The sequence below is a fragment of the Pongo abelii genome, chromosome 10 (genome assembly GCF_028885655.2).
Source record: "Pongo abelii isolate AG06213 chromosome 10, NHGRI_mPonAbe1-v2.0_pri, whole genome shotgun sequence".
In the NCBI taxonomy this organism is placed as follows: domain Eukaryota; kingdom Metazoa; phylum Chordata; class Mammalia; order Primates; family Hominidae; genus Pongo; species Pongo abelii.
In genome coordinates, this window is record NC_071995.2 from 2,945,515 (window position 1) to 2,961,440 (window position 15,926).

General features: G+C 42.4%; 1 protein-coding gene across 1 annotated transcript in view; it reads left to right on the forward strand.

Moving 5' to 3' along the window:
- Nucleotides 1–15,926, forward strand: part of TULP3 (TUB like protein 3) — a 50,779-nt gene that overhangs the window by 8,662 nt on the left and 26,191 nt on the right. Inside the window, exon 2 of the mRNA XM_055078513.2 lies at nucleotides 10,390–10,441. Within this exon, the coding sequence (XP_054934488.1) occupies nucleotides 10,390–10,441 (52 nt within the window). The remainder of the gene's footprint in view (nucleotides 1–10,389; nucleotides 10,442–15,926) is intronic.

A 15,926-nucleotide genomic window follows, 5' to 3' on the forward strand; every position in this document is an offset into this window, starting at 1 on the left:
CCAACATGGAGAAACCATGTATCTACTAAAAATACAAAATTAGCCGGGCATGGTGGCCCATGCCTGTAATCCCAGCTACTCGGGAGGCTGAGGCAGGAGAATCACTTTAACCCAGGAGGCTGAGGTTGTGGTGAGCTGAGATCACGCCATTGCAATCCAGCCTGGGCAACAAGAGCGAAACAACGTCTCAAAAAAAAAAAAGAAAAAAAAAAGAAAAATTCATTCTTAGCTCAAAGGCAGTATAAAAACTGACAGCAGGCCAGATTTGGCCCATAGGCTATAGTTTGCAGCCCCTGTGCTAAATCATAAAAGTATTTTTTCCTGGAAGGTCATAGTTATTCATACTATGAATATTATTTAAGAGAGCAGTGAAGATTGTTTTTATATTAAAATGGAACCTGTTACCTTATGGAATAAAACCCAGAATTTAATTTTCAAGATAAAACTTGGAGACGGGGGCCGGGCGTGGTGGCTCACGCGTGTAATCCCAGCACTTTGGGAGGCCAAGGCGGGCAGATCACGAGGTTAGGAGATTGAGACCATCCTGGCTAACACAGTGAAACCCTGTCTCTACTAAAAATACAAAAAATTAGCCGGGTGTGGTGGCAGGTGCCTGTAGTCCTAGTTACTCGGGAGGCTGAGGCAGGAGAATGGCATGAACCCAGGAGGTGGAGCTTGCAGTGAGCCGAGATCATGCCACTGCACTCCAGCCTGGGCGACAGAGTGAGACTCCGTCTCAAAAAAAAAAAAAAAAAAAAAACTTGGAGGCGGGCGTGGTGGCTCACATCTGTAATCCCAGCACTTTGGGAGGTTGAGGCAGGCGCATCACCTGAAGTCAGGAGTTCGAGACTAGCCTGGCCAATGTGTTGAAACCCCGTCTCTACTAAAAATACAAAAAAAAAAAAAAAAATTAACCAGGTGTGGTCGCACTCCTGTGGTCCCAGCTACAGGGGAGGCTGAGGCAGGAGAATAGCTTGAACCTGGGAGGAAGAGGTTGTAGTGATCCAAGATCGCGCCACTGTACTCCAGCCTAGCGACAGAGCAAGACTCTGTCTCAGAAACAAAAACAAAAAAACTTGGATTCTAAAGACATATTGTTCCGTAGATGGTCTCTGGACCGTACTTTCCTCCTTTCTCCTCAATTTCATTTAGAGCATAAAAGTACTTTCTTAGGCTGTTAGAAGCACTTGGATTGGAAATGTTGCCTACAGTAACCTGTACAAACATCAATATATCAATAACAGATTATTAGTGCAAAATTTAAATGTCCATAAACTGAAAGGGAATAATGATCGGTGACTGGGTCTATGAAATTACAAAAGTAAAGCCTGAGGGAGATGGCAAGCTTTCCTGTGCTGCTACCCTTGTCAGCTGATGTCCTGGTATAATTAATAAAGTACTCTTTTTAAACTCAAAAACATCTGTTTTGAATAATACTTTTTTTTTTTAACACCCTACCTTTGAGGTAACTATTGTTAATAGTTTGTGTATATCCTTCTGGAATTCTTCTATTCCTGTAGACCTTGCAGATACTTTTTTTTCCTACTTACAGTTATTTTATTTTTATTTTTTGGTTTTTGAGAGTGTCTTGCTCTCTCACCCTGGCTGGAATGTGGTGGTGTGATGATAGCTCAACCTCCTGGGCTCAAGCAGTCCTCCCACCTCAGCCTCCCAAGTAGCTGGAACTATAGGCATGCGCAACCAAGCCGAAATACTTTTTTTTTTTTTTTTGTAGAGATGGTTTCACCATGTTGCCCAGGCTGGTCTTGAGCTCCTGGGCTCAAGTGATCCTCCTGCCTCTTAAAGTGCTGGGATTACAGGCATGAGCCACGTGCCTGGCCATGTTGTGGTTTCAGTACACACTTACCTAATGACTAATCATATTGAATATCTTTTCATGTGCTTATTACCCATTCGTAAAAGTTCTTTTGTGAATATTTTGGGCCCCCTCCCCCCACCTCTTTTTTTTGAGAAAGGGTCTCTGTTCCCCAGGCTGGAGTGCAGTGGCACAATCACGGCTTACTGCAGCCTTGACCTTCCTGACTCAAGCAATCCTCCTGCCTCATTCTCCTCAAGTAGCTGGGACCACCAGACTCGCTCCACCACACCTGGCTAATTTGATTTTTTTTTTCTTTCTTTCTTTTTTTTTTTTTTTTTTGGTAGAGACAGGGCCTCCTTATATTGCCTAGGCTTTTTGCCCAATTTTTATTTTGTTTTATTTTATTTTTTGAGACAGAGTCTCTCTCTGTTGCCCAGGCTGGAGTAGTGCAGTGGCGTGATCTCAGCTCACTGCAACCTCCGCCTCCCGGGTTCAAGCGATTCTCCTGCCTCAGCCTCTTGAGTACCCGGGAATACAGGCACGCACAACCACACCTGGCTTATTTTTTGTGTTTTTAGTAGAGATGGGATTTCACCATGTTGGCCAGGCTGGTCTCCAGCTCCTGGCCTCAAGTTATCTGCCCGTCTCAGCCTCCCAAAGTGCTGGGATTACAGGCGTGAGCTACTGTGCCTAGCTCCAATTTTTAGTTAGGTTGTTTGTCTTAATGAATCTGTAAGAGTTCTTTAGATTCCAAATATAAATTTTTTGTTGGATATATGTTTCACAAATATTTTCCCTAGTTTGTGGCTTGCCTTCTAATTTTCATAACAGTATCTTTGCAGAACAAAAGTTTTTCATTTTGATGAAGTCCAACTTGCTGATTTTTAAGTATGTGAATTTAAGTAAAAGTCATAATCATACCTACAGTTTTTCTTCTAAAGGATGTTAATCTTCAAATAAGCGTGAATAACTAGATTTAAGAATAAACAATTGTTTTTTGTAGTTGTTTTCTTGAGGTAAACCTTTTATTTCCTTTGTCTTTCCTGTGTAATATCTTTGCAGTAATTCCTTGTCTCACACATACTATATTTATTTCTGATAGGTTGAGTTGAACCAAATTTTTGTAAATTATATTTATTTTAACTTCAGCAGCTAATTACTAAATATTTACAATTATGAATTTCTCTAAATTACCAAGTTGTCCTCTTTATCACTGCACACTGGCACTTATTGCATTAATGAAAGAAGATAACTATATCTAATTTCTAAGTCTAAAAAATATCAATTTGTGATGTTCTGAAGCAATACTGTAGTCAGTAAAGGAAGCCTTCACTCAAGTTACTATCAGGAAAAGCAACGGGCTGCTCACAGGCTTTATTTTTGCAAGTCTTGTCCTGCTGCTTTCCTGGCAGGGATGGTGTTTACTCTCTCCAGTACCACAGAAGGAGCCTGTTTAGCCTCCTGCATCAGTGGCCAAATTGCAGTTGAGTGCTGATTACAGCATCCTTATCTGGCACAGTGTAGGAAGCAGCAAGAAACACTCTTGATTGTTTAGTGGCAATAGATTTTGTGTTACTGGCAGCTCGAAAAATTTACTCTTAACAGGCTGAGAGAAGTTGACAGGAACGTTGAGAGTCCCAAATAATCATAGATTCTTGAGGGTCATTAGTAACATTATTCAGTGCTTCAAAGTACTTGGCAGCATGGTCTGTTGGGTATAGCACTAGACTAGCAATGGAGAGTAATGTTTTAAAGTATGCTCGAGGTTTCTCTGTTACTTATCTTTAGCAAATTTCTTCATTGTTCATACCATCTTCATTCTCTAGAAATACTGTGTGAGCATAATTTAGGTGCTAGATTAAAGGGCAATGGGATTTTTTTTTTTTTTTTTTTTTTTTTTTTTGAGACAGAGTCTTGCGCTGTTGCCCATGCTGGAGTGTAATGGCGTGATCCCAACTCACTGCAACCTCCACCTCCTGGGTTCAAGTGATTGTCCTGCCTCAGCCTCCAGAGTAGCTGGGACTACAGGCGCGGACCACAACACCTGGCTAATTTTTGTATTTTTAGTAGAGATGGGGTTTCACCATGTTGGTCAGGCTGGTCTCGAACTCCTGACCTCAAGTGTCCCCACGTTAGCCTCCCAAAGTTCTGGAATTACAGGCATGAGCCACTGCACCTGGTAGCAGTGGGATTTTTAAAGGTAGCCAGTCCACAACAATGAAAAAAAATTACCAAAATGTATATTTTCTTTTTTTCTCTTTGAAAATGTATATTTTATTTTTTTCTATTTTGAAAAAATTTGGCCGGGCATGGTGGCTCATACCTGTAATCCCAGCACTTTGGGAGGCCGAGGCGGGTGGATCGCCTGAGGTCGGGAGTTCAAGTCCAGCCTGACCAACAGGGAGAAACCCCGTCTCCACTAAAAATACAAAATTAGCCAATCGTGGTGGCGCATGCCTGTAATCCCAGCTACACGGGAGGCTGAGGCAGGAGAATTGCTTGAACCCGGGAGGCAGAGGTTGCAGTGAGCCAAGATCACGCCACTGCACTGCAGCCTGGGCAACAAGCGCAAGACTCTTATCTCAAAAAGAAAAAGAAAAAAGAAAAAAATGAAATTTGCTGAAAAGTCGCAAGAAAGCACAGTTGATAAACCTATGCCCTTCACCTAGATTCATCACTAATATTTTTTATACCTGATTTTAAAAAATCTTTTTAGACTTACAGAAAATTTGCAAAAATCTTAGAGAATCCCTCTATACCTTTCACCAAGTTTCCCCTAATGTTAACATCTTCTTTTTTTTTTTTTTGAGATGAAGCCTAGCTCTGTCGCCCAGGCTGGAGTGCAGTCAGTGGCACGATCTCGGCTCACTGCAACCTCTGTCTCCTGGGTTCAAGCGATTCTGCAGCCTCAGCCTCCTGAGTAGCTGGATTACAGGCGCCTGCCACCACGCCCAGCTAATTTTTGTATCTTTAGCAGAGACGGGGTTTCACTGTGTTGACCAGGGTGGTCTTGAACTCCTGACCTCGTGATCCGCCCGCCTTGGCCTCCCAAAGTGCTGGGATTACAAGCGTGAGCCACCGTGCCTGGCCTAATGTTAACATCTTATGTAACCATAGCCACATTATCAAAATCAGGAAATTAATATAGAATCAATACTGTTAACTAATTCACAGGCCTTATTTGAATTCTGTCAGTTTTCCCACTAATGTCTCTTTCCTAGTCTAGGTTTTTTTGGTGTCCATAAATAAAGGTGAGTGAGATGGGACACATTGTCAGAAAATTCTCTTTGTGTACACTGTGCAGTGTTGTAAGGCCTTGTAGTTATCTTCAGTTAATTTTTATTTTATCTGTCTATCTTACCTGTATCTATCTGAGATGGAATCTCGCTCTGTTGCTCAGGCTGCTGTGCAGGGTCAGTCACAGCTCACTGCACCCTTGAACTCTTGGGCTCAAGCACTCCTCCTACCTCAGCCCCCTGAGTAGCTGGGACCACAGGCTCATGGCACCATGCCGAGCAGGTATCTTCAGTTTAGCCTTTACTGGTTGGTAACTGGAAAATAGTTCAAGAGAATGGTGTTCTGTGGGCATTCTCATCTGCCACGCTTGAGTGTTTCTGTGTTTCTTCAAGATGTGTGTTTAGAGTTTCCCCTGTTTGTACCAAGGAAATAGGAAATTTTCTTTGAGAAAAATGAGAGGAAAAAGAATTACTCCACTTTTTTTTTTTCCTGTAGGAGTTCTTTCTGTTTTGTGTTGATTTATTAACCAGGCTTGGTTATGGTTAGGCTTGCTATTCAATAACTAAGTTAAAATGAAGGAAAGAGAATATTAACACAGGCCGGGCGTGGCAGCTCATGCCTGTATCCCAGCACTTTCGGAGGCCAAGGTGGTCAGATCACCTGTACCTGAAGTCAGGAGTTTGAGACGAACCTGGCCAACATGGCGAAACCCCATCTCCACTAAAAATATGGCAGGCACCTGTTATCCCAGCTGCTTGAGAGGCTGACGCAGGAGAATCGCTTGAATCCGGGAGGTGGAGGTTGCAGTGAGCTGAGATCGTGCCACTGCACTCCAGCCTGGACAACAGAATGAGACTCTGTCTCAAAAAAAAAAAAGAATATTAAATCAGAAAAATGTAAATTTATTAAGATGATATTCCAGATTAGACTAGAAATTTTAGTTCAGATTGAATATAAGTCTATAAAATATCTTTTTTTTTTTTTTTTTGAGACAGAGTCTCGCTGTGTTGCCAGGCTGGAGTGCAGTGGCGTGATCTCGGCTCACTGCAACCTGCACCTCCCAGGTTCAAGCAATTCTCTTGCCTCAGCCTCCCGAGTAGCTGGGACAACAGGCACGTGCCACCACGCCCAGCTAATTTTTGTATTTTTAGTAGAGACGGGGTTTCACTGTGTTGGCCAGGATGGTCTCGATCTCTTGACCTTGAGATCCACCCGCCTCAGCCTCCCAAAGTGTTGGGATTACAGGCGTGAGCCACCGCACCCGGCCTTATAAAATGTCTTTATAGATTATAATTTAACTAAAGGTATAACTTTTTAAGTTATAATTTATTTAAACTTAGAACTCAGGGAAAGTGTGACTTTTGATATATAGGAGACTTGTAAATGTTACAGTTACTTAACATGTATTTATTGTCTCTTCTGTTCAGGTCAAAATGCTTTGATTATACCCTGTTTATTCAAATTGTCTGTTCAGCTTGCCCAGGCTTGATGAAAGGAATCAAGTGGTGTCTAGATGTACTGTCAGAGACACACCTGTTTTTTTCACTATTTGAGGCCTTAAGAGAAACTTTTGAAAACTTTAGTCGTATGCCAGAACTTAGCATTTTGGAAGAAGTTTTAGCATGGGTGGGGAATGATTTGTTTTCCCCCATGCCAGAAGTCATCACACCTTTGGTTTAGTGTTGAGAACAGAGTGCAGATTTGTAGCAGCAGCTGTTTGAAAATACTAGTTCATGGTGGAGATTGCAGTGAGCCAAGATCATGCCACTGCACTCTAGCCCAGGCGACAGAGCCAGACCCTGTCTAAAAAAAAAAAAAAATTTTTCTGTTTTTTTTGAGAGAGAGTCTTGCACTGTCGCCCGGGCTAGAGTGCAGTGACACCATCTTGGCTCACTGCAACCTCTGCCTCCCGGGTTCACACGATTCTCCTGCCTCAGTCTCCTAAGTAGCTGGGATTACAGGTGCCCACCACCATACCTGGCTAATTTTTTGTATTTTTAGTAGACATGGGGTTTCACCCTGTTGCCCAGACTGCTCTTGAACTCCTGACCTCGTGATCCGCTGGCCTCGGCCTCCAAAAGTGCTGGGAATACAGGCGTGAGCCACCGGCTCTTTTTTTTTTTCTTTTTTTTGAGATGGAGTCCCGCTCTGTCATCCAGGCTAGAGTGGTGCAGTGGCGCGATCTCGGCTCACTGCATCCTCCGCCTCCTGGGTTCACACGATTCTCCTGCCTCAGCCTACTGAGTAGCTGGGATTACAGGTGCACGCCGCCATGCCCAGCTAATTTTTTGTATTTTGGTAGAGACGGGGTTTCACCATGTTGGCCAGGCTGGTCTCGAACTTCTGGGCTCAGGCAATCCACCCACCTTGGCCTCCCAAAGTTCTGGGATTACAGGCATGAGCCACTGTGTCTGGCCTAATTTTTTTTAATTAAAAAAAAAAATGGCTGTAATCTCAGCACTTCGGGAGGCCGAGGCGGGTGGATCACCTGAGGTCAGGAGTTCGAGACCAGCCTGGCCAACATGATGAAACCCCGTCTCTACTAAAAATACAAAAATTACCCGGGCGTGGTGGCACACGCCTGTAATCCCAGCTGCTGAGGAGGCTGAGGCAGGAGAATCGCTTGAATCTGGGAAGCGGAGGTTGCAGCGAGCCAAGATCACGTCATTGTACTCCAGCCTGGGCAAGAAGAGTGAACTCTTCATCTCAAAATAAGTAAATAAATAAATAATAAATTTTAAAAAATGAAAATACTAGTCCATAACAGTGTACTTTTTTCTCCAAGTTCTCCTTTTGCTATATAATGTCATTTTATGCAGAACTTTAAAAAATTTATACTCATACACGGCCAGGTGCAGTGGCTCACGCCTGTAATCCCAGCACTTTGGGAAGCCGAGGTGGGCAGATCACTTGAGGTCAGGAGTTCAAGACCAGCCTGGCCAACATGGCAAAACCCCATCTCTACTAAAAATACAAAAATTGGCCGGGTGTGGTGCCTCACACCTGTAATCTCAGCACTTGGGGAGACTGAGGTGGGCATATCACGAGGTTGAGGTCAGGAGATCGAGACCATCCTGTCTAACTGGTGAAACCCCGTCTCTACTAAAAATACAAAAAATTAGCCGGGTGTAGCAACGTGCACCTATAGTCCCAGCTACTCGGAAGGTTGAGGCAGGAGAATCACTTGAACCTGGGAGGCAGAGGTTGCAGTGAGCCGAGATCGTGCCACTGCACTCCAGCCTGGGTGACAGAGTGAGACTCCGTCTCCAAAAAAAACAAACAAACAAACAAAAAAAATTAGCTAGGCATGATGGTGCATGCCTGTAGTTCTAGCTACTCAGGAGGCTGAGGCACGAGAATGGCTTGAACCCGGGAGGCAGAGGTTGCAGTGAGAGGAATTCAAGCCACTGCGCTCCAGCTTGGGCAGGAGAGAGAGACTCTGTCTCAAAAAAAAAAAAAAATTTTTTTTTTAATTCTTATACACACTGAATACCTGTAATGTTCTAGCACTCTAGTTTTGTTTTTATCTTTTTTTTGTCACACTATATTAATGAAGGATTTTTAAATTTGGGATTTAAAAATACATGACTGCAGATAAAAAACATTAAAGAAAACATAGGAACATATGTAGGTGAAACATGGGGGGCACAAAGTCAAGGCCAGAGGCTGTTGTATCTGACATTTTTGTTTATTTGTTCCTCTTTGGAGCTGGGAGAAAAGAGATGATTTATTGACCACCCAGTGTTTTTTTGTTTGTTTTTTAAACATAAAGGTCATGAGTGAATTAATAGGGAGGCATGTCAGAAAATCAGAAAGCACCTGCATGTCTGTGTGAGGGTTGTTAAACCTGCCTCACAAGGGATGAAGAGGAAGAATCTTTGAGACAGCATGCAAATTGAAGTTGCTATACATTAGTAAGATGCATAGAACCTTCTAAAATGTAGGAATATAGTGGCACACCATTAAGCCATACATAAATGCTTTGGTATATTTGCCCCAAATGTAGCAAAAACCATGTTTCTCTTTGTGGTAATGGAATTTGTCTTCTTAAATAGCACCTTGTAGTTCCAGTTTTTCTGGCACTAAGTTCCCAGTAAACATTTATCATCCAAATAATTGAGAACCATTTATGCCTTATTTCATACTTCACACTTTCCAAGAATGCCGAGTCACAAGATAAAAGTCTTAAATTAGGAAATTGTCAAAAATAGAAAAGGCTTCAGAGAGAGGTTTTTTGTTTTTTTCTGTTTGTTTGTTTTGAGCCATAGTCTCACCCTGTCGCCCAGGCTAGAGTGCAATGGTGTGATCTCGCTCTTCCTCCGCCTCCCCAGTTCGAGCGATTCTTCTGCCTCAGTTCCTGAATAGCTGGGATTACAGGCGTGGCCACCACACCCGGCTAATTTTTTGTATCTCAGTAGAGACACGGTTTCACTATGTTGGACAGGCTGGTCTCAAATTCCTGACCTTGTGATCCACCTGCCTTGACCTCCCAAAGTGCTGGGATGACAGGTGTGAGCCACCGTGCCCGGCCCAAAGAGAGTTTTTAAATGTTCAGAAGGGCTTGGTTTATCAGCTGAAGACTGGTTTTATTCCATTTTTATTGTTTTTTTCCTTCTTCAAGCAAATCTGTCTCTCAGTGGCAATAAATGTCATCTGTTCATCCATACTTACAGTCCTCTCCTTTGATGACTGGCATAATAAGTGTTATTAATGACAGACTTGAGTAAGTTAAATGAAATGCCCAGATCTTCAGGAATTCAGTAGGCTCTAGTAAGATGCTATACACAGTGAAATTTTCCCCGTCTTAGAACTAACTCCAAAAAATAAATAAATATATTTGATTTTTCAGATGTAATTTAGATGCCAGAAGGAGACCAGAATTGGGGTCTGTTTCTGCTGTTTAGCCTTACACATGATTCTTCAAGTCTGTTTCTTCATCTTCAAAGTGTGAAAAATAATGGTACCTAGTTCATAGGGCTGTTTTAAAGAATAAACAAAATAATACCATGTAAAATGCTTACCACTGTGTTCAGAGCATAATGCGTACCCAAGACATTGTTTAAAACAAAAGGAAATCCCTGCATGCATGGGGTCTGTGTTGTCATCTTTTTCTTGTCCTTGGAGTATTTCAGTCTCCTCAGGTCCTCTGGAATAAGTGTGGTATTAAGGGTGGGAAGTCCTCCTGTGGTCAGTGTGGGTAGCCTCTAGAAGCTGATGCCTTCTATAAGGCAGAATCAATTGGTTCCAAATAGCCCAAAAGAGTACATACGTAAAAAGATGAAATTGACAAGGCGTTTTCTCTTTATATACTTGCTTTATTTTTTTTTTAACAGTGTCTTCCATGAAGAAATGATGAAGATGCGACAGGCTAAGCTGGATTATCAGGTGAGCAGAGTCTCCTCTTTCGAAATAGGTGGCCAGCTATACTGACCGTGATGCTGATGGTCTTGGCTCTGAAGCCTTTGGCAGGGCTATGGAAAGAAGACTGGAAAGGAGAAGGCTCGGGTGGTTACCTGTGAAGCAGCGTCTGGAGTTAGTGGTTGCTGAACCAAGGCTCTGGGTTATGGCAAGACCAAAGTGCTTTGAGGATGTCAGCAACAAGACTGCCCTTGGATTTACAATCACCAAAAATTCCTTGGCGCCTTTCTTTCCGAGGAATTAGAAGAATGTTAACATTGTATTTCTGAGTAGTAATTTGGTTCTGCTACCTTAAGTACCTCTCTATGATGTAATTTCACTTAACTACAAGATGGTGTTCTTATGCTAAAATGCAGATCCGAACTTGCTGCTGTGCTGCTTTAAAATCTCCATCACATAGCCAGTCACGGTGGCTCATGCTTGTAATCCCAGCACTTTGGGAGGCCGAGGCAGGCAGATCACAAGGTCAGGAGATCGAGACCATCCTGGCTAACACGGTGAAACCCAGTCTCTACTAAAAAATACAAAAAATTAGCCAGGCATGGTGGCGGGCGCCTCTAGTCCCAGCTACTCAGGAGGCTGAGGCAGGAGAATGGCATGAACCCAGGAGGCAGAGCTTGCAGTGAGCAGAGCAAGACTCCGTCTCAAAAAAAAAGATAAAAAACTCCGTCGCATAGAGAATAGTTTTCTTCACAGAGCTGCTGGCACATTTAGTTTGTTTTCTCCATTACACTAAGCTCTGTGAGAACAGGAGCCAAGCATGTTTTGGATAACCATTATATCAGAAGTTCACGGCACAGTGCTGGACACGTAGTAATCCTTCATTAGGTATTTGAACAAAGGAAGGAATAAATGAACAGTTTTGTGTTGTTACATGCTGTGATCATCATATTCAGGTAGCTTAGAACGTATACCCAACATACATTGCATTTATATTCGCTTTTTTCTATGAATCTATTCTAATTCAGCAAATTCTGTAGCTAGGATCGTTAACAGTCAAGATGTCTGGATTCAGTAGGTGACTAAAAGTCTCTAAAGTTTTGTCTTCTGTTCTTTATGTGGTTGGTGGAACTAATAATGGGACTTCTAGCCTAATAAATTATTTTAAAGGTAGAATTACTGAAAACTAAGAAACAAACTAATTTACTGTGATCTTGGAGAAAATTCTGACACACACACACACATATACACACGTATCCCTCTGCCCACAGAGGTCACGGTAATTGTGATGAGCCCTTTATCTTCTTCATTCCGTTGCAGGGCAAATTGTATCTAGGGAGAAGCGGGCACAAAAATGTAGATCTTTGATTTATTTTTATTCATTTTTATTCTTAGGCATCCTAGTATTGTAAGGCCCAATTGCACCTACTTTGTTAACATTAGGTAAAATCTATGGTTCATCTATCAATCATGTTCTAAGACTTTAGTCTTTAAATTTTGTATATAGATACATTTTCTGAGTTTTTTTTTAAAGGTGGCCGTAATATTTTGTAATTGTATTCTTTTCATTGAAAATGCTACATGTGATATAAATGTTGTAACTTTTATAAGCCTTTTTGTAGCACAATTTTTTTAAATTATGTTTTTACATAGGTAATAAAAACATAAGAATTCAAATAATATAAGATAGATGTTTGATGAAAACATCTCTCTCTCTGCTTGGCTCAGTTCTTTATCAGTGGCTATCACTGACTTTTAATATATCTTCCAGAGACAGTCAGTGAATTTTTTTTTTTTTTTTTTTTTTTGAGACGGAGTCTCACTCTGTCACCCAGACTGGAGTGCAATGGCGCAATCTTGGCTCACTGCAAGCTCCAACTCCCGGGTTCACGCCATTCTCCTGCCTCAGCCTCCCGAGTAGCTAGGACTACAGGTGCCTGCCACCACGCCCGGCTAATTTTTTTTTTTTTTTTTTTTTTTTGTATTTTTACTAGAGACGGGGTTTCACTGTGTTAGCCAGGATGGTCTCGAACTCCTGACCTCGTGATCCACCCGCCTCAGCCTCCCAAAGTGCTGGGATTACAGGCATGAGCCACTGCACCCAGCCTTTTTTTTTTTTTTTTTTTGGAGTCAGTGAATTTAGAGACATAAAATTTTATAGGAATTTTTTTCACATGCCTAGGAGTTTCAAAGGAATTTTTTAAAATTAAAAAAAAATCTCTTTGGATCAGGTGTATACATTTTGGTGTTAAATAATGTACGAGAAGCTGGCATGGTAGTGTGCACCTGTAGTTCCAGCTGCCTGGGAGGCTGAGGAAGAAGGACCCCTTGACCTCAAGTGTTTTAGTTCAGTCTGGGCAACACAGCAAGACGCCACCCTCCATCTCTTAAAAAAAAAAAAAAGTGTATGAGAATATTAGAGCCATGAAATGCCAATAGGTGCTTAAGAAGGAAGTCACTCAGTAGGCGGTAAGGGAATTTCCACAAATGCAAGCTGAGCATTCAAATGGTGTATAACAACAACAAAGGCAGCACCATATAATGAAGAAAACATTGGGCTGGGAATAAGAAGGCTTTGGTCTAGTTCTGGCTCTGCCATTATTCGGCTGTGTGATTTTAGGTAAAGTTCTTAAAGTCAGTTGGCCTCAGTCATTTCATCTGTAGAGTGAAGTTAGACTGGATAAAATAATAGAATGTTAGAAAGAATCTTAAGCGTCTCTAAGTTAGAGCCAAGATGGAGGCATATTGAGGAAGGGCAGGCTACAGCTCAGCCCAGGCATCCCAGGTGGGCAGTATCTTGGTGCGAGCTTCACAGTCCAGAGTAAGCCAACCTGCCCAAGGGATACAGTGCACACCCATCAGTGACGGTGGCACATCCTAGCCGTTACCCTCAATGGAGGTGGCAGAGGCTGGGGAAGCCCTGCCCAGATGTGCATTAGATTAGACTCAGGAATTCTGCTATGGCAGTGTCCCTTTGGTTGAGTGTCACTGGTCATGAGCTTTGTAGGATAAGAAACAGCTAAAAGCAACCAAAGTTAATCAGTCTCCTCAGGATTGGTTTGTATTAGCCAGTCTCATAAGTGATGAATCTGAATCTGAGAATCACTTTCTAGTGAACTGTATTCGAGAATTAGCTGGTCATTACATTCCCAGTAGAAATATCTGTGGGAAGTTTGCAATCAGGACATGGCTTGGTATATTCGAAATCAGAGCAGGTAGAGTTTGTAAAATGCTATTTATAATAACACATTAAAATATGATAGTATGATTAATTCACCTCTTCTGAAGGGATATACCTACCCAAGGAAGGAGATTCGCATGTACCTGGGACATTCTCCCTGCCTTAGTGCTAGAGACACAGGGTAGATCTTGCTCTTTCCCTTCCCTTAACACATTCTTTTTTTTTTTTTTTTTTTTGTTTCTTCTTTTGTGACAGTCTCCCTCTGTCGCCAGGCTGGAGTGCAGTGGCGCGATCTCGGCTCACTGTAACCTCTGCCTCTGTGCCCAGCCAGTTTTTCCACGTTCTTACCAACACTTGTTATTGTCTGTCTGTGATTTCGAGCCATTTTAGTGGGTGTGAAGTGGTATCTCATTGTAGTTTTGATTTGCATTACCCTAATGACTAATTATGTTGAGTTTTTGTGTGTGTATGTGTATGTGTGTGTGGTGACCTTTTATTTTTTTATTTTTTTGAGATAGGGTCTCGTTCTGTCACCCAGATTGGAGTGCAGTGATACGGTCATAGCTCACTGAAGTCTTGACCTCCTGGGCTCAAGTGATCCTCCCACCTCAGCCTCCCAAGTAGCTGAGACTACAGGCATGCACCACCACACTTGGCTAATTTTTCTTTTCTCTTTTCTTTTTCCTGTATTTAGAGATGGGATCTTGCAGTGTTGCCCAGGCTGGTCTCAAACTTGTGACCTCAAGTGATCCTCCTTCCTCTGCCTCCCAAAGTGCTAGGATTGTAGGCATGAGCCATCATGCCTGGTCAAGTTTTATAGTTTTAGCTTTTACACTTTCCGTGGTTTATTTATTTTTATTTATTATTTTTTTTCTGAGATGCAGTATTTCTCTCTCCCCCAGGCTGGAGTGTAGTGGCACAATCTCAGCTCACTGCAACCTCCGCCTCCCGGGTTCAAGCAATTCTCCTGCCTCAGCCTTCTGAGTAGCTGGGATTACAGGCGTGCACCACCACGCCTGGCTAATTTTTGTATTTTTAGTAGAGACCGGGTTACACCATGTTGGTCAGGCTGGTCTCAAACTCCTAACCTCATGATCCGCCTGCCTTGGCCTCCCAAAGTGCTGGGATTACAGGCATGAGCCACTGTGCCCAGCCTCTGTGGTTTACTTCTAAAACTGATATATAATAATTGTACATATTTATGGGGTACACATGATATTTGATATTTGATACATGCACAAAACGTGTAATGATCAAATTATTGTAATGATCACATTATTTAAGGTATCCATCACCTCAAACATTTATCATTTCTTTGTGTTGGGAACATTTCAAATCTTCTAGGTATTTTGAAATATACAATAAATAATTCTTTTTTTTTTTTTTTTTTTTTTTTTTTTGAGACGGAGTTTTGCTCTTGTCGCCCAGGCTGGAGTACAATGGCGCAATCTCGGCTCACTGCAACCTCTGCCTCCCAGGTTCAAGCGTTTCTCCTGCCTCAGCCTCCTGAGTAGCTGGGATTATAGGCATGTGCCACCACGCCCAGCTAATTTTGTATTTGTAGTAGAGACAGGGTCTCTCTCCATGTTGGTTAGGCTGGTCTCAAACTCCCGACCTCAGGTGATATGCTTGCCTCAGCCTCCCAAAGTGCTGGGATTACAGGCATGAGCTACCACCCCCAGCCAATAAATTATTCTTAACTATAGTCACCCTCTTGTGCTATTGAACACTAGAACATATTCCTTCTATCTAACTGTATGTTTGAATTAATTGCTGTGTATAGTGTGAAACAGAGATTCAGCTTCATTCTTTAGCATGTGGATATCCAGCTTTCCCAACACCATTTATTGAAATACTTTCCTGTTGAGTATATCTTGCTTTTATTTTTACCAGTTTCACTAGGATACTCTTTTTTGTTTTTGAGGAGAAGTCTTTCTCTGTTGCCCAGGTTGGAGTGTAGTGGCGCAATCTTGGCTCACTGCAACCTCTGCCTCCCAGATTCACGCGATTTTTGTGCCTCAGCCTCCAGAGTAGCTGGGATTACAGGAGTGCACCACCACGCCTGGCTAATTTTTGTATTTTTCGTAGAGATGGAGTTTCACCATGTTGGACAGGCTGGTCTTGAACTCCTGGCCTCAAGTGATCCACCTACCTTGGTCTCCCAAAGTGCTGGGATTACAGGTGTGAGCCATCATACCTGGCAAGATACTCGTTTTCAGGGTATGTGGGCACTTTAGCAAGCTGCAGAATGGATTTTCTTTTCTTTTCTTTTTTTTTGAGACAAGAGTCTAGCTCTGTTGCCCAGGCTGGAGTGTAGTGGCATCATCTTGG